The 25,120-nt window shown below is 38.6% G+C and overlaps 2 protein-coding genes across 4 annotated transcripts in view; one reads left to right on the forward strand and one right to left on the reverse strand.

Moving 5' to 3' along the window:
• The window catches only part of LOC124776870 (actin cytoskeleton-regulatory complex protein PAN1-like), an 88,701-nt gene extending 86,199 nt beyond the window's left edge, over nucleotides 1–2,502 (forward strand). Inside the window, exon 6 of the mRNA XM_047252050.1 lies at nucleotides 1,071–2,502. Coding sequence (XP_047108006.1) covers nucleotides 1,071–1,370 — 300 coding nt within the window. The 3' untranslated portion in view covers nucleotides 1,371–2,502. The remainder of the gene's footprint in view (nucleotides 1–1,070) is intronic.
• Nucleotides 1–25,120, reverse strand: part of LOC124776868 (RING finger protein 17) — a 529,150-nt gene that overhangs the window by 465,789 nt on the left and 38,241 nt on the right. For all 3 annotated transcript variants that reach the window (XM_047252047.1, XM_047252048.1, XM_047252046.1), the window contains exon 5: nucleotides 13,278–13,358. In XM_047252047.1, coding sequence (XP_047108003.1) covers nucleotides 13,278–13,358 — 81 coding nt within the window. The remainder of the gene's footprint in view (nucleotides 1–13,277; nucleotides 13,359–25,120) is intronic.

Here is a 25,120-nt window from a genome sequence, read left to right on the forward strand (position 1 = left end):
ATGGGACAATTTTGAAATAGTGGCTACTCAAAAAATTCTGAGATGATTATATGAACAAAGGTGATGGCTTGTAGCTGAATCACAAAGGATGTAACAATGGTAACATTATAACAGGCACAGAAGGCGAATGAGGAAAATACAATCATAAAGGATGATGTTATTGCAACATCGTCAATGTAACAAAGAAGCAGGACTTGTACCCTGTTTAAGGACAACATTCATCCTCAGGGGAAAATATCTTCACCCTGTCAGAGAAGAGTTAACTCAAGGCTTACGTCTTTTATACAAACTGTCAGTTTTAATCCTGAGGAAGTTTTATAGATTTTTTATCACTTTGAAATTCTACTTTCATAACTTACTTTCCTCTTATCAGGTTGGATGATCCTGTCTAGTGTGCATAAAAGACTCAACCCAAACCACTGTGTATGGCCCCTGCTTTAATATTTCTTTTGACAGAGCCTTACTCATGCATGTTGTGATTTTAATCTGTTGTGATACTTGGTTCAATCCATTGCAACTCTCTAATCAGCCAGATATTTTGAGAAAGAAGGGGTGGGGGAGGTATATCAAACAAAAACCAAGAAAACATTTTCTTATCCAGATTTGTACATATTTTATAGCGCAAATAAAGACTGATGTTATGATTATTTTTCCCTTTTATTTCACTTTCTTGTGGGGTGTTTAATTAAACATACAAGCTATCAACTGTCATTTAATGCCATTACTAGTTTCTTAATGCTGGTAACATGTCTGAAGGTCCCCCTTCTGAGGACTGTGATGGATTGAGACTAATGTTCTTTTGACATCAACTGTGGATCTGCATTTATGTTATTTCCACTAATATCAGTAATATTTACTCTTGTATTAAACTACCTAGTAGGTTCCAAAAAAACAAAGACGTTCGTTGTTAATATTCACCAATTCCTCATTACCTGGTAATCAATGAAAATACTTTCATAATCAGTTACTTAGAAATGACATTTCTTTCTGCATCACAATTAATGCCTGTCCACCAATGTTCCCTCCACTGGTGGTGCAACATTACAATCTTTATAATTTTCTTCTTACAGGTTTGGCACTACTGTGATCTCAACGGCGGACAAGCATCATTTCTCTGTCCTAATGGAACTATTTTTAGTCAAGTAGCACTGACATGTGATTGGTGGTTCAACGTGCGCTGCTCATCCACAACTCAGTTGTATGTTCTAAATGAGCGCCTATACAAATACATCCTTCCAGTCACTCCCAGTTTTCCGGAGGATTTTCATGGACCTCTTGTTGACCAATACATCGCTCTCAAATTTCAAGAGCAGGAAAAAAAGAAACAGAGCAAATTAAAAACAACCACAAGTAATCCCAAGAAGAACTAAACAATAAACAACAAGCAGTCACCTACAATCTTGCACGTCATACCATCATCATAAAGAGGTATCAACGTTTCTCCAAAGGAAATATTTTTTGTCAATCATCAACAGACTTCTCATACAGTTCAAGACATAAATCTGTAGTTTCATTCCAAAGCCTCATGAGATGTTTCAAGTTTTGGTCTTAATATACATGACAGCCATTGTAAAAGGCAATGACAATGGATCCCAAAACCATGAACAGCAAGAAAGGCATTTTTACATGGACAAAAATCTGTACTGTTTGTACTTTCAGTAAACAACATCCCAAAAACAATAAGTACAGTGGTTAATATTGAACAAGGTACAGAAAATGTGCCATAACATGGTATGTTAAATGTCAACATGCTACACCGAGAACGATAATTTTGGCCACAGTTCTCATAAAAGTACAATTCCATGTTCCACTATAATTTACAATGCTAACATTTCCAGTGAAAAACAGGACAATATCAAACAAGAATCGATCATTGAAACAGCTTTATGTTTTCAGAGCTAAAAATCAGGTACAATAAGAGCTAATTTTCCTTTGAAATTAGTTTCTTCATGAAGCACACTTTAGTAATTTTGGTATCTGCCATATAGTCACATTTTTCTTTTAATGGCTATGTATAATGCAGTAATGCCATTATCATTCCATCTTTCCTCAACATATTTATTGTTTGTGATTCATTCTCATAAAACCTTAGTGAATCACTAGTCATTTTATACTCCCATTAAGTTTTTAAAGAGCAAAGTATTATAATACATCTTCTCATATACTTTTTTTATGTACCATAACAAATTCTTCCAAAAGACAATAGTGCATTTAAATTTTATTCTTCTCAGTAATTCCTTTGTTTCAGTTTCTAGTAGTAATTTTATCATTTAATAAACTTCACTTGCAAATTTCTATATGACATACACACATGCTGTTACATAAAAGATGATACGCCTAGAGTTACATCGAAAATTTGTGTGTGGAGAAAAGTATTTCTAGTCACTAAGTGTGCAATACAGCCATGGTTTGTAAACCTGGTTACCACCTGGAAATGTTGTTGATTAAGTAATTTATGTTTTAGTATTTTTTTTAAATAAAGAGCTTTGATTATATTTATTACAATAACTTTATTTCAAACCAAACTTGGAACTGTTATCCATACCTATCCAGCAATTTCTGAAGACTGAAGAAAAAATTTGTAACCAGGTATGTTACACAAAAACAAAAAATAACTTATTATTCATTAGAAAATTATAGTTTCAGAGCACATCAGTCCACAGTTAAAAATGAACTGAAAGTGCTAGCTCACTGATGACACCACACAGGACTATATACAGCTTAGTGAACAACATGTAACAAGTACAAATTGTAGTTATGTTGAATGTTACCATGACTTTTACTAAGTACAAATGCAAAATCACCATCAACTATGACACAACGACCACAAAATATCCTAAAATGAAATACTTCAGCATGACACTGACTAAGTTTCCCACAACATATTAAAAACTGAATATCATCACAAAAACTTGTGAACTCGCTGATTCCTCCGTTCATCATCATTCTAAATTCAGGATATTATAATGCAAGAATTGAACTGGCAGTGTTATATGACTGGCTAGTTGGACTACAAGTGGATAAATTAACATAAAAAAAATTAGAATAAATGCTTAATGTAGAACGCAGAAGCATGAGTGAGAACGGTAGACACGCTGCAAGAATTAAATGAAGGACATCTAACACTAGAAATGAAGGCCTTAATGATGATGATGATGATGATGAAGGTTTGAGGGCACATGACAGCAAGATCTTTGGCATTCGTAATTAAAAATAATGATGCGAGTGCGGAAAATCTCGAACACACACACGCGTGCACACAAAGCAACGAAAATAACATTGTCAAATCTAAAACAAGGCAAAAAAGAGAAAATACAGTGGAAGCATTAAAAGAAGGCAACAAACACTTGAGATTGGATGATTGGTGAAAGGAAAGGGTGTGAGCCAGCCAATCTGCAACACAGTAATATCTCTAGCCTAAAAGCTCAGGGCACGGACCAGACCTATCACAAAATTTTGAAGACTTCACCACACTCATCTCATCATCAGATAAAATAGAGGGCATATTCCCACCTAAATTTGCGTCTGCCCACTTGTCACAAAACACAATTCACTCAATTAAAATGTGGCATACACTGATTTGCATGCCACACGCATCACAGATGGGAAGGGGGGGGGGGGGGTTTCTCTCACTGGGGTAAAAGGCCGTGTGTGAGAAAACAGTGCCCAATGCAAAGGTGGGTCAGGCCATCACATCACAACTTAGCAATTGACATGAGGAACTCCATGGCCATACAGTCTGCTTCACCAACTGCAGCTTATTGTTCATCACTGCCAGTCGCTCCTCTTTGCATAACTGCATGGACCTGTGACAAACCAACGAAATGACAGTCTGCAAGCAAATTGGCACATTCTGTAACGGTATATTCCCTGCAGCCCTCCTTCACAGCTTTATTGGCCTATTCATTTCCCCAAATTCCTACGTATCCCAGTACCCAGCAGAATGATACATTCTTCCCACACTGCTATAAGAAGTATGGTTGGTCATATATGAGCTGCATCAATTTCTGTGCTGGGTACTTGTGCAGTAACGAGTGCAGGGCACTAAGGGAATCAGAACAAATGAGAGACTGCTTGCCCTTAAAATGCCTCATGCGCTCCAGTGCCTTCATGATCGCATCAACCTCTGTAAAAAATGCAGTGTGGGTACAGGGAAGATGAATCCAGAAGATACGGTCAGGAAAGATGATGGAACAAAGGAGTCCCCCGATGGGAGCCACCTGTATACACAATTGTAAAACTCTCATGCCTATCTCAAATGCTGGAAAACAGAGATTGAAACTTAAAACTGATAATGCAACCTTTCTTAAAATTTGTAAAATCTAAAATAATTCTGGGTTTGTGTAAGAGCCAAGGGGGAAATCTGCTCCAACCTTGCTGTAAGATGTTAAAACCAAGCCATACCCATCTCTAAGAGGCAATCCTTTATGAAAATCCCAACGGGTCTCATCACTTGTTGCATATTATGAAAAAGCCTTTCCAAAGAAGGCCAAGAAATGGAAAGGTAGGCATGCGCTTATGGCGTGGACAGAATTTTATATGCTGGTGCACAAAGAGCAGCTGTTGCCTGACGTGAAACAGTGGCTCAGTGACATCTCCGCAGATGCTCGGTATGGGACTTGTTCAGAACGCCCCAGTGACTAACAGAATTCCTTCATAGTAGACCATAACCAACATCTTTAAATAAGACATGCATCCATAAGCAAGCCAATACTGCACATACCCCATGAACTGTGGCTAAGACATTTTAAAATCTCACTGCTTTAAGTGACCATCTTTTCAAGTCATTAAGTTGTGGCACCCATGTAAGTTTCACGTGAAATGCACGGCCCAGAAAACTCAGCGTGTCTTTAAAATTGAGAACAGTGTCCCACACCCTTAACTCTGGGAAGCCTGTTTAGAACAGGAACAGTTAAAAAGAATGCACACACATCTCTTGGTTGAAAACTTGAAACCCCCTCTTCTATGACCATTCATTCAACTGTCAAAGATTTAGTTGCAACTGATGTGTTGTAATTGCAAGGCTTCAAGAGGAATAAAAGACAGAAAAATCACCCACAACCAAGTAACATTGGACACGACATTTAACAAACTACCGTAAGGCTATTACTTGCTTTGGCAAAGACAGTCACACTAAGACACTACCTTGAGGGACATTGTTCTCCTGCTCAAAGCAATCAGAGAGGACATCACCGAATCAATATCTAAAATAGCGCAGCGAGAGAAAGGACCGAATAAAAATGGCAACATCTCCATGCAAATCACATTCATGAAGCTGCCAGAGGATGAAATATGTCCAAATACTGTAGTATTGCAGGCCTTCTCAATGTCAAAAAATATACCCAGAAGGCGATGGCAGCACAAGAAAGCCTACTGTATAGCTGTCTCTAGGTAGGCCAGGTTCTCACAGGTGGAATGATACTATTAGAACCTACATTTAAAGTGACTATGGAGTGCCTGAATTCTAAGATCTCCTGACAAGGGGGCAGTTGACCATCTGCTTCCATGGTCTTCCCCTTACAGGTAGTGAGGGCACATAATGGTAACTATTTGGGCATGTGCAATCTTTCTTGGTTTTAAAAGAGGAAATAAAATTGTCACAAGTCAGGAAAGTAACTTGACGCACTCCCACATTAAAATGGACCAGCTGTACTCTTCAGGAAATTCCAGCTGCCCATCTCGGCAGCAACTCTGTGATGCTGGAAAGCTGGATATTGATTAGCAGCCAAGGTAACTGTGGCAAAATAAGCTGCCATAGCCTGGTCAATGTCTCGTGGTGTGGTATGGTTCTTCCATTTTTCGTTACACCAGCCACTGGGCACCACTCTCCTTTCCCAGAAATCCTCCCATACAACTGTACTTTTACGCAAACTGCCACAATCTCCTCTTGCTCTCCCTAATAATTTTGGGTCAATCCATACCAAGTGGTCCAGCACTGGTCACTTGACCACCTCAGAAAAATTCTATATTTTCTGGGTGAATTCCTCAATGTTTAGTAGTCACGAAATATTTTTTTTTATTTTTTAAATTATTGTTTATTCTGAAATTGGGGCCATATATTTGTTCCAGGCCGCATGCATTTTTTCGTATTTGCAAGCATCTACATTTTTTACAATTATTCAGTAGTGGATGGTCCTAAGCGTTTCAGATAAAATGCATTTAGTTCAACACACTCTGAGCTACAAATTAACATCATTATCAGTTAGCTGAATGTATTATTTAATATATTTTTAATAGTTCACAGTTACCAGCCACAAATTAAAAAAATTCAATTTTTGAACAGTAGTTTTCTGAAGAAAGATTAATTTCTCAGCTTTAATATTTTTTCTGCTATTACACTGTATAGTATAGTTACTTTTTATGGAGCATCAATGGTAAGCAGCTAACCCTTAAAAAAATACACTATTTTAAAAAAATCGATTTTTTTAATTTTTCCATTTTGTGGCCTGCAATATCTTGGGGGACCAGATATAAATACGAAAATTTCACAGTTAATAGACCTTTATGATATCAAACTTCAGCATAAATTTCAACTTTGAGATTCAACTGGAAGTTATGGAAAAAAGATTACAAACACGAGTCAAAAATATGTTTTTTAACATCTGCGATATCTGGTAGGCTAATCAAATACAGTATACCAATTGCATAATATAACACACCACATTACACTAGCTAATGATTATTTGTCAAAACAATGCTGTGGCAATTGTTTCAGCAGGCTAACAATTGCATCTGCAATCCTATAGAAGTCTGATTAGTGTCTTCCCCTTACACCAACCATTGTCTACTCACATTTACTTAGCTAGAAGTTCTTGAAGTGTGCAGTTGAAAAATGGTGTCTCAGTGTTCTGTTGGTGTTATTAATGAAGCACGTCACAAAAGTGTGTATGGAGTGTATCCTAAAGACATTATTTTAATCAAAGATTACAGTGAAGAAGAAAAAGTGTTGTTTTACCTACGAGTCGGCCCAGAGGTCAAATCAACATGCAAGTACCATGAAATGAAATACTTGAAAAAATTTCATCACCTTTTTGGCCAGTCTTGCATGGACCCTTTTGAGAAACATAAGAAACCTACAAAAAAAGAACTATGAGAAATAACATTTTATCATTATTCTAAAAATTAAAGCCCTTTCTTCAGTCTCATAGCAGGAAAATCATTCTGTCCAATATGTTATTCTAAGATATTTGTAATTCACAAGAGAAAAGATAGTGAAACCTCAGGTACAGAATTTTGTGACTTATCAGCAACCATTAAAAAAGTAGATACAGCTTGTGAAATCCTCGGTATATCGCCTGCTAGTAAAATTAGAAAACTAAGTCAAGATAAAAGACCAAGTGCCTTGAATACAAAAATTGAGAAAGTGGCAGCTACAGTCAAAAAGAATTTGGAAGTTTCATTTCAAAATACAATTTGTACTAAAGCAGATGGAAGTTCTCAACTTCACCAACTGAATATGATGGTTTGATAGAAAAACTAAACACTAAATGCAGTACTTCAAACAAAGATGATAAAATTAACATTATCAGTTTACTGCCAAATTCTTCGAGTCGAGCAAAAGTTAGTGATGAATTTAATGTGTCAGAACGTCTTGTTAAGTTAACAAGGCAATTAGTAAAAGAACAGGGAATTTTGGGGAATTTTATCAGCATTACAAAAGAAAAGTGTATCTAATTTGGTAGATGAAAACACAATCAATAAAGTTATTAAGTATTATGACGATGATAATAACAGTTGTTTGATGCCTGGCAAAAAAGACTATGTTTCTATGCAAGAAAATGGTTCTAAGATTCAAAGACAAAAAAGATTAATATTGTGTAATTTAAATGAACTATTCACTGAATTTAAAAAAGAAGGTCTTGACATTAAAATTGGAAGATCAAAGTTTTGCGAGTTGAGACCAAGATAGTGTACTGTTGCAGGGGCATCTGGCACCCGTAATGTTTGTGTTTGTTTGTATCATCAGAATGTAAAGTTGATGATAGATGGGGCCAATCTTAGTGTTGACTATAAGGGCCTTTTGGAAGTTATGGTATGCAATATTGACAGTTACAATTGTATGATCAAGGGAAAATGTGAAGATTGTCCAGGCAAACAAGCCTTACTTGACATGTTTCACGAATCCGAAGACAACGATCTGATGCCTGACAATATAAAATACAGACAATGGGTGAGACAAGACAGAACTGAAATGGTGACAGTCATAAAATCACGAGAAGAGTTTTTTTGAAGTGTTGGTGGCTAACCTTGAAAATCTGAAAATGCATCATTTTATTGCAAAAGCTTAAAGTAAATTTTTGAAAGACAAAAAGCAAACCTTGGCAGCTGATGAATGCTTAGTTCTTGCTGACTTTTCAAAAAATTAGTCCTTTGTTGTTCAAGATGAAGTACAAGGGCACCACTGGGTAAACAATCAGGCCACAGTTCATCCATTTGTATTCTATTATAAAGATGAAGATAAACTAATGAGGCACAACTTTTGTGTCATAAATGACTACCTTGAACACAACACTACAGCAGTGCACATTTTTCAACTAAAATTAACGAACTAAATTAAACAGCACCACCCTTTCATACAAAAACTGATTTACTTTCTGGATGTGGCAGCAAGTCAATATAAAAACAAAACAAAAATTATTAACATCTCCTTTCATAAAGAAGATTTTGGGTTTAATGTAGAATGGCACTTTTTCACTTCCTACCACGGAAAAAATGCTTTTGATGGTGTCGGGGGTACAACAAAGTGAGCTGTCACAAGAGCAAGTCTGCAGCAGACTGATGACAATCATATCATAGCACCTCAAGAGATGTTTGAATTCTGTAAAAAAACATAACAAAGGAATTATCTATGTTTTTGTACAATGTGAGGAAGAAGTCTATGACAGTGTCTTGAAGGAAAGGTACAACACTTGTCAGAAGATTAAGGGTACTCCAGCTTTTCATTGTTTTGTACCCCATTCACAAAACTTACTGAAGTGTAAGATCACATCAACTTCACCTGATAGTGAACTTCATCAGTGTGGAAACTTGTACAACTGGTTCTTCAAAATAAAGACAAAGTGGCTCGTGTTTACGACGAACAGTGGTGGATTGGCGAAGTTGATAATATTGACTGTCAAAACCAAGATGTACATGTTGAATTTTATCACCCTCCAGGACACAGCACATCTTTTGAAAAAATTGAGAATGATCAAGTTTGGATGCCGTTTAAAAATGTACTAAGGAAGCTGTCTCCCATGGAATTTACAACTGTGACTGGGCGAAATTACAATCTAACACCCAAACTGAGTGAACAAATTTCTCAAAGGATCAATGAGCAATGTACTAATACCAAATAACAAGAGAACAATATAATGCAACTAGTAGGCTTATTTTTAAAAAAGTAAGTAATCATAGATATGATTAAATTATATACTATAAATGATAAATTTTATTCCATAAGCCTAGATATTGCAGATGTTAAAAAACGTATTTTTGACTCTTGTTTGTAATTTTTTTCCATAACTTTAAATTGAATCTCAAAGTTGAAATTTATACTGAAGTTCGATATCACAAAGGTCTATTAACTGTGAAATTTTCAGATTTTTATCTGGTCCACCAACAAAGATATTGCAGGCCACAAAATGGAAAAATAAAAAAAATCCAATTTTTAAAATAGTGTATGGTCTTAAGTGTAAGCTGCTCACCATTGATACTCTAAGTAATTATACTATAAAGTGTAATAGCAGAAAAAATATTATAGCTGAGAAATCTTTCTTTGGAAAACTACTGTTCAAAAATTGAGTTTTTTTAATGTGTGGCTGATAACTTTGAACTATTAAAAATATATTAAAGAATATATTCAGCAAATGATAATGATGTTAATTTGTAGCCCAGAGTGTGTTGAACTAAATGCATTTTATCTGAAACGCTTAGGACCACCCACTACTGAATAATTGTAAAAAATGTACATGCTTGCAAATACAAAAAAAACGCATGTGGCCTGGAACAAATATGGCCGCCATTTCAAAATAGTAAACAATAATTTAAAAAAAAAAATTTTTTTTGACTAATAAACACTGGGGAATTCACCCAGCAAATATAAAATTTTGCTGAGATGGTCAAGTTACCAATTCAGCAAATATAAAATTTTGCTGAGATGGTCAAGCTACCAATTATTTTTTTCTTGGATCACTTGGTATGGATTAACCCTTCGGCGACATTTTTCCCTCACTGTGCGAAAGGCTGAGATATTCTCATCAGTCGTCAGCACTTGAACTGACGCAGAGCCACTTGTCAGGACTTGACCACAATGTGGCATTCGTCGCTCCACAAAGGGGCAGCTAGGTTTTTCAGCTGGCCTGAAGGCTGCGGAATAGATGCTTCAGTGGCTGGTGGGTCATTTGGATAATGTGATTCACCCATTTCTGGACACTATCACAGTGTTCAAACACAGCAAGTTGGTCCTAAAGTGTCCAGTCTGACCTACAAGGTACTCATTGTGGTCGATGTCTTTCAGGCACCACTCTGCCTGGCAGGAGAATACAAATTTGTAAGTGGTCACTCGACTGCAAGTCATCAACCACTTCCCACTGAGCTGTGCATACAAGGGCTGGAGGGTATACTGAGATCGATGACAGTGAACAACCCTGATGCGGTGTTCAAGTGAGTTTTGGCCCATATTCAACAGAGAGACATGCGAGGACAAGGAAATGCTCTCAATTGCTCTAGCCCTGGGGCATATGTCTGCAGAGGCCCACAGTACATTATGCGCATTAAATTGCCAGAAAGGATGAAGGGGGTGGGGGACTTGAATAAGGAGGTCACTGAAAGCATTTTTGTCAAACACCTCATGTGAGCAGGTAAAGGGAACATATTGTCAACCAATGAAGCACATGCACCAATACAGCAGATGCTTGCAGGCTGGTTGTGAGGGAGAGAAGTGAGGAGTGGTAGATGTTGTTGACAAAAACAGCCACTTCTCCTTAGTGCTCGCTCTCTCTCTCTCTCTCTCTCTCTCTCTCTCTCTCTCTCTCCACTGGGGTTGTCCTTCTTGTGGAGGATGTAGCCATGTAGCTCAGGGACATCAGACAAATTACAATGTGTCTCATGAAGGCAGACACACATTCGTCTAACCCTGAGTTAATAGATGCAGTCCCCTCCACATGGGTCTGGAAATCATTCAAGTTCCACTGCAGTATGGAACTCCTTTGTCATTCCGCCATGGTGGGGAGACTGTAGCAGAGGGGAGCAGAGCGAGGGTGGTCCTTTGAAGGTCTTGGCGGTCCCCTCAGGCAAGCATCGATGTTCATACCAGCAATGGTATGGACATCGCCTGATCCACTGAACAGGACCAAGGCCACATGGTTTGATAGCCTTGGAGCGGATCACTGTCGCCAGTTGGCATCCAACCCCAGCTTGGATTTTGGGGATGGTGACAAGGCTGATGTAGCAGAAACACTGCTGGATCTCTCCCATTGACTGCCATGAGGGTTTCTGTCTAGGCTGACATTATGTTTGACAACTTTTAATGTTTCTGTGAGCGGAAGATTGGGTTGAGGGACCAGTCATGCATGCTGGCAGCTGCATTTATGGGTGCAAGTAAATGTGCTCTACCCAACTATCACAGTCTAACACTGACCTTCTGGACAGGCAGCTTCAATGCTGAGGGAAAAGACTTGACAAAATTGGGGTGACGAGTGGCCTCAAATTCCTTTACTACAGATGAGACATTGTGGGTTACTAACTTCTTGAATCTTCTTTTCTTCAGTGAAGACAGGACAGTCCCTGCTCCAAACCGGATGGAGCTGTAAGCAATTAACACACACAGGTGGGGCGATGTGTTGAAAATCTTGTTCATAGGCTGCAAGACTCATCTTCCATACGTAGCCAGACAATTGCAATGGTGTGACACACTTGGAAGTGTGAACTGGTTTGGACGTAAGGTCTAACCTTAAGGCGGAGAAAGTCTGCTGCACTATACTTAGGTAAGTTCGGCAGATTGAATGTCGGGATAAAAGATGCTGACTTTTGAAGCTCACCATCAACACTTCAGTCACCCTTGTACATCCCCCCCCCCCCCCCTTTCCTGATGCAGTTCTTTTCTATCCACACCCATAATGTCCTGGCATGTTATAACTCCTTTAATCGTATTTAACCCAGAGTTCAGCTCTGTGTTGATGGGAGATTCTCCAGGTATTTGGTATTCAACAGCTTCTGCACTTTAGGAGCTGTGATAGTCTCGAGAAGGAAAACTCTTGACAGATTTGAGTTGTTCTGCAAGACACTTGAAATCTTTATTGGTATAGAACGGTGACAGTTTTTCAAAAGAAACATCCACACATTTCATGACAACAAAGACATTATCTACCACAGGATGTGGTCTGTTACTTTGAATATTGTCCCTGTTTTTCACAGATGACCTAGGTGAACTAGCCACATGAGGCCTCAGGATTTTGGGAGTTTATGCTTTTCAGAAGTCCACTGAACTGCTAGGAGTAGAAACATGAGATGCAGGCTTCACTGTGTTCCCAAGAGCAGCTAGGGGAGGAAGTCCACACAGACAGTGCCCCACTTGCCTGGGTGCGGCAGGTTCCCAACTAGCAACTGTTCCTCCTCAACTGACGTGCATCTCATCAGCACGCAGCACAGCTAAAGATCGTCTTTTTTCTAATGGGTTTTACCGTCAATGAGATCTGTATAGTTAAGCCAAGATCCCCATTCCAGTTAAGCCAAGATCCCCATTCCCTGTGATACATAATGTTCCACCGCTGCAATGCACAATGGTCGCTGAAGTATACCTAGAGCTTATGGCAACAGAGGACTGGTGGTGCTCACCAGTCCCTAGCTAAGGAACCCCAGGGTCTCCAAGACTGTACCCAGCAAATGCATGCTGAGCCCCTAGGTCAGATGACATAGGGCCTAGCTCGCACATTATTCACTGAACCACACAACATACTCTTTAAGGGAAGGAAAATAAAGATTAACACGAAGTTCTCAGAGCCATCGTGACAGAAGATGACCAGTCCACATGAGAAAATAAACCTCGTACTGTAACCGCTTACATCCATGGGGGGAGGGGGGGGGGGGGGGACAAAAAAAAGGCAAAGTGATAGGTGTGTGTAACTGACACTTGGATGATTGCATGTTTGACAGCAAAGCTAAAACAAGCAATAAACTTTTTATGTGCTTATCTGCTTCAAAATATCTTTTCTATGCAATGAGCTATGGTCTATAGAAGCCACATTATCTATCAATTATGAATGCAACTATAAGCACTGACTGTTCATAACACATACCATTTTTGTATTCTCCAGCCTCTTCAATACATGTTCTCCTTTCAAACAAGCTTCTTGAAGTTTTTCAAGGTATTCTTCATTCTGTAATTATAAAAACCATGGTATTAACTTCACAATTCAACTGAATTTGTGAATACGAGCTGTAGAATGCTCAACAAATGTAGCAATGCCACCAATTGATTAGGCTTTATGCCTCATACTTTTAAAGATTTGTTGTTTTTTGAGATTTAGGTTTCCTTACTTTAGTTCCACAGACATAAATGTCAATGGCTTCTAACTTTGGACTGGGAAATGGACTGACAGAAAAATAAGTATAGCTTTCATAGGTGATTTTATGCTTCCAAATTTTGCATAACTTTTCTTCCTATTATTTTTATTATGTTTAACTCCTTGTCCACAATCTTATATTTTACACTGTATCTGCAGCACTGTTTGTTACCTTACTACCATTCTTAAATATGGTCGTTTCCACTTACAGCTGTTAAATACAATCTTGCTTACAGTGATCGCAGTTTCAAATATCATGCATCTTCAGGCAGAAGTCTCAACTGCAAATATGCACATAGGCATAAATACAGCCCCAATCAATACGAAACAAAATAATATTTGACATCTATATGTGGAAACAATCACGTTTAATAATTAAATGAAGATATTGAATCCATCCCACATCAAATTGTTCATAATTCTGCTTTCTGAAATTAGTTCCCATTAGATCACTTTATTTCTTTACTGAGGAAAATGCTACCAAGATTCCACCATGGAAAAAAGGTTTTATGAATGTCTCATTTAAGGCAGGTACGGATCCAAAAGACAATACAGCAATCTGTCAATCACATGGGTTAATGAAGACCTCAGACTGCAATGATAACTGGAAAATTCCGATAAGTCAAACTACCCAAACTTTTACTGGAAACTGTTAATGTATTCATGAAACATGACATGTCACTTTTGAAAGACCACTGCATTACTTATGAATTATATGGTGGGAACTGACAACTCCTATACCAAATTGTGGTTAAAACACACTGTATTTTGTAGCATCTGCTTTTAATTCAGGATCATATCATGTAAAAACATTAATAAAAATAAATAAAGATTTGAGTCCTACTGTATCAGATTTTGATATAAACTTAGTGTATTTGTTCATTTAATGTATGTAACAAAGAAAACAAAAAAATTTGGCTCTGCTTCGAGCTGTTTAGATTTTCTGGAATTTAACAGATTTTGTTTGTGGGTGCATTCAATATAAAAAAATAACTTACTTCTTCCTTATTTACCAACAAATACTGATAAAATTTTGTTCGTGTATCTATCAATACGTAAAGAGTTCAGAGAACTTTGAATTACGGCATCATGAAACTTCACATGGCCAGGGGAAAAAAAAAAAAAAAAAAAAATTGCAGTTATCAATTTTTTAAAACCAAAAATGCAGATTCATACCAAGTGCAATGTCATCAAAAGAGAACAGGATAATTGAATATTCTTGTTCTGAAAGATATTTTCTGTCAGAATGAGAAAATAAAAATAATGTTTTTTTCACTCCATTGTTTATTATTTCATAGACAAAAATAATTAAAAGACTTCACTTGCTTACTTGCAGTGTGTCGAGTTTACATTCCCTTTTGTTTAACAACATCCATTTTGCTTTTTGAAAAGTAACAGTAAAGTGCAGTAAAAACAAGAATAAATACTTTGCTTAATGTGCAGGCTTGATACGTATTTATGTAATGGTTTAAATTGATTATGTACTGCTTCTTTCTGCACGAGTTTTGGAAACAACAAGTGTTGCAGTTTTGTAGAAGCACACAGCATCATACTCTTGTTATCTTATTTCTGCAAACTGCTGAATAACATTCCTTTATACTGTGTCAGACAGCATAGGTTGAAGGTTTTTGAATTTATAGAACATAGCGAAATTTTAAGCTGTAGCAACATATTTTACTTCAAAAGATACACAATGAATAATAGTTTACATCTTATATGTTAATTTTGACAGAAATTAATTATTTGATGAAAGATAATGCCTTTCAGTATTGACACTCTTTTTCAGCAAGCTCATCGATCAACAGAGTGAAGTTTGTCATCACTCTCTCCTGCATGTTACAAGGTACAGCACAAATCTCTTGCTCAATGGTATCCTTTAATTGAAGCATGGTACGTGGTTTAAAGATGTACACTTTGTTCTTAAGAAAGCTCCACAAGAAAAGACACATGGAGTAATGTATGGAGAGCAGGGTGGCTAGTCACCATCTCCTCTGTTGGATATCACTTTCCCTGGAAACAATTTTCTTATTTCAGACACACAAACACTGGAAGTGTGAGCTTGCTGAAACCAAACATTTCAATGATTTATGTCACAGTGACGAAGTTCTGAGATAAGAAATTCACACAACATGGTCAAACAATGCCCCGAGTTCACAGTGACGACTCTCTCATTTTCTTCGAAGAAATTAGGCCATATGACATCACATTTCCCTAATCCAGCCCACATTGTCACCTTTTACAATGCAGTGGGCACTGGTGCACTTGCTGACGGTTATTTGGAGACCAATAATGACAGTTTTGTTTATTAACATTGTCACTTAAGGTAAAAATTAGCCTCATTTGACATTAAAATCACAATTTCAGGTTCTTCCAGTAACATCTCTTTCATTACTTCAGCAAAAGTCTCCTTTTCACAAAATCTTGAGGCTTCTACTCATGAGGTGGTATAAAATGCGCCAAACAGATGAATTTGATAACTCCAAAGAGTGTGAGTATCATCTTGCAGAGAAACTGGACTATGTTGAATTAAACAATGCAGAACTTCAAATTTTTCATGAGACATGGCCATCTTTGTACTGCCTCCCAGTTTTTTCTTCAATACTGAACCTGTCTCATGGAAGTTCTTGACCCATAGTAGAACGGTATTGCGAGCTGGTAACACAACATGGAATGTTGAATTGGAGATGGAACTCCCCCCAAGTGGTGGTCACAGTTTCTGCATTTTTAAAGCATGTCTCTGTGAAACACGCAAAGTGTTGCGGAGTATACATGTCCATTGTAACTAAACTGCTGCTGTAGGAGAAAACAGAGTCCAGCCATGCCCCTCCACTAGACTAACTCACCTGCTACAGCATTAGGTAACGCTGGCTCACTGTGTGTTTTAGTAAATAATTCTTCACTCACTGTGTGTTTTCGTAAATAATTCTTCAATTTCACATAGAAGGAAAAATATTTAACCAATTTTTTTTTCTTTTCTATATATTAAAACAGTGTGAAAGTAACAATGAATGTCAAAACCAACTGAAAATTGAGCTCAGGCTCTAAATAATATAGTGGACAGTAATTACTGTGATAAGTGTAACTAACTATAGTGCTCTCTCCCCCCCCCCCCTTTTTTTATTTTGCTGTGTAATGAAGAAATGAGAAATGCATCATTGGGGAAGCTACCGACAGCTATGGTCATTTATTTAACTATGTCAAACAAAAAGTCACACAAACTGTTGAAGAACTGTGTGAAACTAATTTAAAATTCTTTAAATTTAGAATGGAAGCAGATATCAAGTAAAAACTATTTGTCTCCACCATCAATGTATCTTTCTGAAAAAGTATGAATTTTACAAAAGGTTTGTTGTGACACTTTCAAGAAACATAAATCATTAATTCAAAAAGCACTTCACAGTGCAACCATAGAAGACAGTAGAAACATTTTATCAAAAGGTTACAAAGTGAAACCAGGACAAAAACTGTGTACATCCTGCAGGAAACAATTTTTTTGAAATTAAAAAAAAAAAAAAAAGATGAGTGTAGAGTTGAAGCTATATTAAATGCCAACAGGATTGCCACAAGTGTCCCCAAGTGAAATTCCCTGATTTCCAGACAAGTTTTAGCATTTTCCTCCGACAAATTCTGAGATCTCAAGGTTAAATAAAGACATAAGTTGACCAAAAAACCTAAGTACTTCTGTATTTCTCCCCCGTGTGAGCAAAAATCTTAAGCACTAACATCAACATCTTTTGTAATGAACTGTTTTTAGATGGAGAAAGCAAGCCAAATGGTATGTGTGTTTCATTAAGACCACTATTGTTATTTTATTTCAATAAAATGAAACACATTTGGTGACAAAAACACTCATTTCCTTCGAGTCGCAAGACAGATTTAAAATACCTTCACTGATTTCAGAAATAACCTCAGAATAAAGTAGACCTCTTGAAAGAAGTGTATTAGGCAGAGAAGAGTTGTGTAAACCAACAATATACGTGACTACCAATAAAATGTTGGTTCTACTATGTTCGTTATTGTCAGTTGTTACCCACTGTATTATATGTATTGTTTTGCAGGTATTGTGTGATTTTTCTTTCAAGAAATGTATGAGCACATAGCGTACAAACTGCTAGCGACTGACACAATTTTCTTCTTCTTATCGTGAATATTTTCGAAGTGCTAAAATGTACCGTACTACAATAAATACAATGTCTATGCTGCACTGTTCGATGTACTTGCAGTGAGAAAGTCACAATACCTGAAATACATCGCCCTTGGCCTCTGGCCTGCCGAGGAGCACCTCTGTCCTGGGTCCATGGATAAATCACGAGAATCCTCCAGATTATGCCACACAAAAACAGACTCAGCCTGGAGGCAGATTGGTGAGACTAGATCCAACGGGCACGGCTTGCACAATAGTGGGAAACGATGGGCTTCTGATCAGCAGGCCCCCATTAGAAATACCCACAGAAATGGTCTGCGGTTTTGGGCTGTTGTGGAAATTCACTTGCGTGGCTAGATATTAACATATCACAGACACCATGTTGGTGAAACGAAACTGTGGTGATCAATCCATGCAAGATAACTTGCGCAAATACTTTGGGAACCAATGAGGATAGGTAGCAGCTCACTGTAAAGATGATCGCTGAGCTGCGGACAGGCATGTAGAAAAGACAATCTCTCTCTCACAACTAACTTTTTGGCCATAGCCTTTTTCAGAAAACAAAGCGTGCCCACACACACACACACACACACACACACACACACACACAATCACTCAGAAACACCTCATGCACACACGATACCAGTCTCTGGTCGCCGTGTCAACAATCTCTGAGAATCAGATTCAAACCACTCCCCACGTCTTCCTGTCTCTCGTTGACAGCTGCTAGGCTAGCAGTAAGAAACGGTGGCAAAAAGATTTTCACACTTAAAGCTTCCGGCCAATGGCCTTTGTCAACACCACACACACACACACACACACACACACACACACACACACAACTCACACACATGACTGCAGTCTCAGGCTGTTTCAGTTACCCAAAACTGCAGTCGTGTGTGAGAGTTGCGTTTGTGTGTGTGTGTGTGTGTGTGTGTGTGTGTGTGTGTGTGTGTGTGTTGTTGACGAAGGGCATTGGCCGAAAGCTTTAAGTGTGAAAATCTTTTTGTTGTGCCTATCTGCGACTCAGCATCTCCACCATATGGTGAGTAGCAAGTTTCCTTCCCATAATATTGTTCTCCCCTTTAATGTTACATGATGTTTCATATTCTTTTAATCCATATTTCTCTGAACGCTTTAAAAGAATTTTATCAGTATTCAATAGTAAATGAGGAAGATAATTTACCTCTTCATCATTTACTATTGAATTATATTTTGTATATTTGAACACACTGTATTTCTAAAATGTTTATTTGACACCACAAACCGTCCTCAAGCCACGGTCACTAAAACACTGAAATTTTTAAAAGGTTACATAACTAGTTTTGATGCACTGAGTTGTCATTTTCAAATGCAATCACAGACCTAGGAAACTGCAATAATAATTGCAATCTCTCAAATATTAAGAAAACAAAACTAAAACCAGTAAACTGAAGCAAAGTCAGCAGAAATGGGTCACAAGATTTCCAGGTTTGTGATTACATTTGAAAATGACAACTCAGGTCATCAAAACTTGTAAAAATTTCATTGTTTTAGTGACTGTGGTTTGATGACCATTTGTGGTGTCACATAAACATTTTAAATCCCATCCAGTAACACTCCTTGATGACAGTTATGTCAAAATACAAAAAAATGTATTTCTTCTGTCCGACAACAAAAAGCTGTGAACTTTGAATGTTTTGTGGCTTATTTTTCTGCTGGTGGTGATGGGGATGGGCTTTTCGAACAGTCCAGCAGTTGATCTCTAGCTCTTGTATTTTACTAGATTCTCTTATGTTTTCTGTTATTCACTGAACAATATCAATGCTGCAACGGGGTCCTGCTATGCAGTGCCCTTGAACCGTGAACCAACTTCTTCCACACAGTGTTGATGATGCAGAAAGAGACTATCTTCTATCTAGTGGAATAATACACCCAGAGAAGTTGAACTCAAAGTATTTCTTATAATACACTATCCTAACTTCTTCTAATTGATTGACTACCTAGGTGTAAAATTCCAGCTAGATGTTTCAATGAGTGAGTATCACAAGAGACTCTGAACAATTTTACAATAAAATCTCAACATCAATTGTCTTTTCCGTGACGATTCCTTTGTAGTCATGGAGGTCATGTGTGCTCCATGCCCTTCACTTGCAGCCCCACAGAGCAAACAACTCCACTCAGCAGGTAGAAGTGCCAGTCTGCGGCCCTTATAACCAACAGCACAGTCTCAGTGCAATTGCGATCTGTACAAACCATCAAAAACCTCCCAAAAGTGGGGTGCTTCCTACTTAACTTACGAACATCTTTCGTTGGCCAGTGGAGATCAAGGATGAGGAACATCTCATTCTACGAATAACATGTTACATCTTAAAGTTCAAAAACGTTAGCTGGCTGCAAAACCCAGACCATTTGAGATATAGCATAAATATTTTGCACTCTTATTTAAATCCATAAACAGAACAAATATGCTACGTTATACCAAAATCTGGGACCATGACTGTCATGGAGTGATTGAGCTAACATGGAATGGCCCTCGACTTTCAGGAAATAACCATCCAATATTTTCCTGTTTCCGTTTTTCATTCATTTTTTCCTTGATTACGGTTCTCATCTTCAGAAGAGTCAAACCACTGCTATAGTCACATGAACTTTGTCCTGGTTATTCTAACAGATCAAAACATTTCAGTGTCTTGATGTGCATGCCAATGGGTTCTTGATCAACTTGTCTTTCCTCTCTTCTTTTGCTCAGTACATTTTGTTCACCAAATTTCTGAAAATGGTAGTGGAGTTTACTAATAGCGGAGGTTTTCATCATCTATGTCATCACTACAATCAGAAATTTTATTCTAAACAAAAATATTCATTCTATCTACACTTTTTTTTTCCAAAACCGCTGAACTACGCATGGATAACCTGCAAGCTGGAGAATCTGCACCTGAACAATTGGGAATATGCTGTTGAGATGGATCTTATTTAGGTGTAGTCACAAAGTGTATGTCATTTAATAAGTATGTGAACACTGCGTGGGGGCAAGATGCAATATAGACATGCCCGCGCCTAAAGGCGATACGTACGAAAAGAAAGATGAACATATATCTATATTTTAATGTTTCCTTAAGTTGATATCAAATACTTCACTCCAACTATTTGCCTCTTCCCGTCTGTGATTTTGGGTGACATATTGTGTGTATATTTGTGTAAAAGTTTTTACAATACATCTTCTGGAAAGGGAGGCAGTTTCTTTCATTCACAAATTGTTTCATCCTGAAAATGATGATACCTGGATACACTGTAGCCTGCAAACTTCGGAAAAACGACTGCATTCTTTATGATTGTATTATACTGCACTCTGTATCACAAAGCTGGACAGTGCATACTTTTCTTAAAGAAGGAAGAGCTACATATCACGCTGTTCAAAGGAGGGTTAATATATCAATCAATTTAGACTGTTACAGTGGTAATTGTAGCAAGAGACTGTGGAGGTATGAACTTAGATGCATGAATTGCTGCATGAAAGTATCCACCAGCCACACCCTTGAAATAATGCACATTATTAGCACCTCCTTACGGTGCCAGTATGCTGTAATTAAAAAGGGCGTTCAAAAAGTTTTGCACAGTTGTCTAAGTTTTTTTATTTTTTGCAGGAGGAGAATGAAATTTATTGTGAACATACTTGGAACATTTAGTTATACACTGAGCCCACTCAATGTCGCCTCCATCAACTGTGACACATCTGGTCCAACGTTCTCTCCATGAGGTAAATGCACTTTGGTAAAATTCTGGGGATTGACTTTTACACCATCGCTTGACACAGGAAATAAAGTCTTTCTCACTATCAAATGTTTTACCGTGCAGGTGGGCCTTCAGGCAACAAAATAGGTAAAAATGAGACGGAGCCAAGTCTGGACTGTAGGGACGATGAGGAACAATTTTCCAACCCATTTTCCTGATTTTCTACTGCGTCATAAGGGCTGTATGGGGTTTGGCATTGTCATGGTGTAGTCTGATGAGCTGACCCTGAAGCTGTGGTCTGTAGGCCTTGATGGCAGGTCACAGCTTGACCAATGACAAACAGTAATGGTCCAGGTTAATTGTGGAGCCAGGTTCCAAAACATAAATGAAAATGACACCACACTGATCCCAGAAGGAGGAGGCCATCACCGTTCAGCCTGCTGTTTGTGAAAGTCTTGGTTTCTTTATCCAAGGGGATCCTGGATGACGCCACTCCATGGATTGAGTTTTGCTCTCAGGTTTGGACAAAAACAACCGTGTTTCATCCTGGGTAATGACGTCGTCAAAACACTATTTCGCCTCTTCAGTAAAGGTCTTCATGAGACCCTCGCACACATTCTTCCTCATCGTTTTCATTTCTCTTCCCAATAAGCTAGGCACTCAATGTGCACACATTTTTCTGTACCCCAGTGATTGTGCCAGTGATACCACACTATCTAATGACAAACGAGTCATTTCAGCAAGCTGTCATGTCATCACACATCTGTCATTTTCGATAATTTGATCAATGGTCTCCTTATTCACATCACTCATGCCGTCGATGGTCTACCGCATCGTGGATTGTGCAGCAGAGAGAAATCACCTTCTTTAAACCTCTGCAACCACCGCTGGATACTGCTACGATCCACTGTGTCCTCCCCATAAACAGGGAGCAACTTCCTGTGAATCGATGTGGCACAGTCATCGCCGGTCTTGAAGAGCAAATCATTACTGACCGTTGTCGAAACCTGACATCTACTTCACAGTCCCTTATGACTCACCTGTAAATAAAAGAATATACTTTTATATACCAACTTATAGCTAAATGTTCCAAGTATGTTCACAAAAAATTTCATTCTACTTCTGCAAAAAACAAAAAAATTAGAGATGACTGTGCAAAACTTTTTGAACATCCTTTGTAGAAGAATTCTTCCTAACCACTCCATTTCCACAAGACTGTCATGAGAACCAGGCAACATAAATTTCAATATACACATTACAGTGAAGAAAATCTCAATTCTCTCATGAACAAACATGGATTTTCACACTCCAACAGTAATGTTGAAAACCACTATTTTATCTCTGGGGTGAAACATCAAAGAAAGTAGCTGTAAACAAGCAATGGACTTACAGTTTTTTAATATTATGTACTTGATAAACTACATGAAAGAAGCATCATACTGTTCTATCAGCGAGAATAACGTAAACAGTGACCATGAGGCATGATCTAAGGTAAAAACAGTTTTAAGAATAATATGAACCGCTCTTTGCACAGTTACTCGGAAGTCTGCCTTTTACATGCCACCCGAAAAAGCTGGGACAAAGTAGGAGATTTCGGGTGTCAATGTGGACTAGATGCAGGTGCTCCTAAAACCCACAGTTCTTCACTGCAGCACTGGCAATAACAGAGTTATATTGGCACACTCTTATGCAGTAGACAAACACAATGATTCAGCTTGCACTAATTTTTTTCCCTTGATAGTATCGTGAAGTTGGCACCACTTAAGTGACTCTCATTTCCTTGAACTATATTTTCTGATTCAAGACATTTCCAACCATTTAATCCCTTAGACAAGTTGAATCTCTGCCCCTACGCGCATCGAAATATCCTAAAAGGAGTACTTGGGAGGGGGTAGGAGTTGGTTGATAAGCTTGGAGAGTGCCTCACTACCAAGTGGTTCCAGTAGAGGGAGCCAAACAGAATTCACTGATACCTGGAATGACACAAGATTTACAGTGACAGCAACTGCTTGGAGTGTGGTAAGAGTTAAGTGTCCACTAAAGAACACTACGACTCCCCCCTTAGTCCTTTCACCACGTTCTTGAAGCAACGTACATGCAGTTATTGCCTCTCCTGGGAGCTTCAGTTGTTCCACACGATTTCCGAAATCATTTACATTCCACTGTAGTATATCACCCTATTGGTGAGGTTTGTCTTCCCTCTCTTTTTGCACGTTGAGGGGTAGAGCAGTCCAAGGCAATGGGAGGTGGGCTAGAGAAATTTGGCGAGTCTTTTAAAGTGACCACTTCCATCAATAAATCTTCAGTGACAGAGGTGGCTGCTGATGACACCTCTGTGGCTTTAGCTTTTATTCTATTGGAGTTTGACTTGCTCTTCATAGTAACTTTTCCTTTTCAGGTAGGAAACTAGGGAGGTCCATGGTAGAATGGACCAACCACTGATGGTAAGATCTTTTGTTTTGATGGTGCTGGCAGCACATTGCTGGTCTTAGAAATCTTCAAAATTTGTTCTCTGGCAGGTGTAATTTGGCATGTGCTGCAATATGAGCAGGTGTTGGCAATATACAATGATTTGCTTCATGTTGAGATGTTAATGTTACCTTTGGCCATTTCACAATTGGCTGCAACTGATGGGGGCTGCAAGGTTCTAAATACACTACTGGCCATTAAAATTGCTACACCAAGAAGAAATACAGATGGTAAACGGGTATGCATCGGACAAATATATTATACTACAACTGACATGTGATTCCATTTTCATGCAATTTGGGTGCATAGATCCTGAGAAATTAGTACCCAGAACAACCACCTCTGGCCATAATAACGGCCTTGATACGCCTGGGCATTGAGTCAAACAGAGCTTGGATGGCGTGTACAGGTACAGCTGCCCATGCAGATTCAACACAATACCACAGTTCATCAAGAGCAGTGACTGGCGTATTGTGAGGAGCCAGTTGCTCGGCCACCATTAACCAGACTTTTCAATTGGTGAGAGATCTGGAGAAAGTGCTGGCCAGGGCAGAAGTCTAACATTTTCTGTACCCAGAATGGCTCGTACAGGACCTGCGGTCATGCATTATCCTGCTGAAATGTAGGATTTCACAGAGTTCGAATGAAGGGTAGAGCCACGAGTCGTAACACATCTGAATTGTAACTGTTCAAAGTGCCGTCAATGCGAACAAGAGGTGACCGAGACGTGTAACCAATGGCACCCCCTACCATCACGCTGAGTGATACGCCAGTATGGCGATGATGAATACACGCTTCCAATGTGCGTTCACCAAGATGTCGCCAAACATAGATGCGACCATCATGATGCTGCAAACAGAACCTGGATTCATCTGAAAAAAATGACGTTTTGCCATTCGTGCACCCAGGTTCGTCGTTGAGTACACCACCGCAGGCACTCCTGTCTGTGATGCAGCATCAAGGGTAACCGCAGCCATGGTCTTCGAGCTGATAGTCCATGCAGCTGCAAACGTCGTCGAACTGTTCATGCAGATGGTTGTTGTCTTGCAAACGTCCCCATCTGTTGACTCAGGGATTGAGACATGGCTGCACGATCCATGACAGCCATGCGGGTAAGATGCCCATCATCTCGACTGCTAGTGATATGAGGCCATTGGGATCCAGCACGGCGTTCCTTATTAACCTCCTGAATCCACCGACTCGATACTCTGCTAACGGTCATTGGATCTCGACCAACACGAGCAGCAAT

Source organism: Schistocerca piceifrons, chromosome 2, assembly GCF_021461385.2.
Source record: "Schistocerca piceifrons isolate TAMUIC-IGC-003096 chromosome 2, iqSchPice1.1, whole genome shotgun sequence".
Lineage (NCBI taxonomy): Eukaryota > Metazoa > Arthropoda > Insecta > Orthoptera > Acrididae > Schistocerca > Schistocerca piceifrons.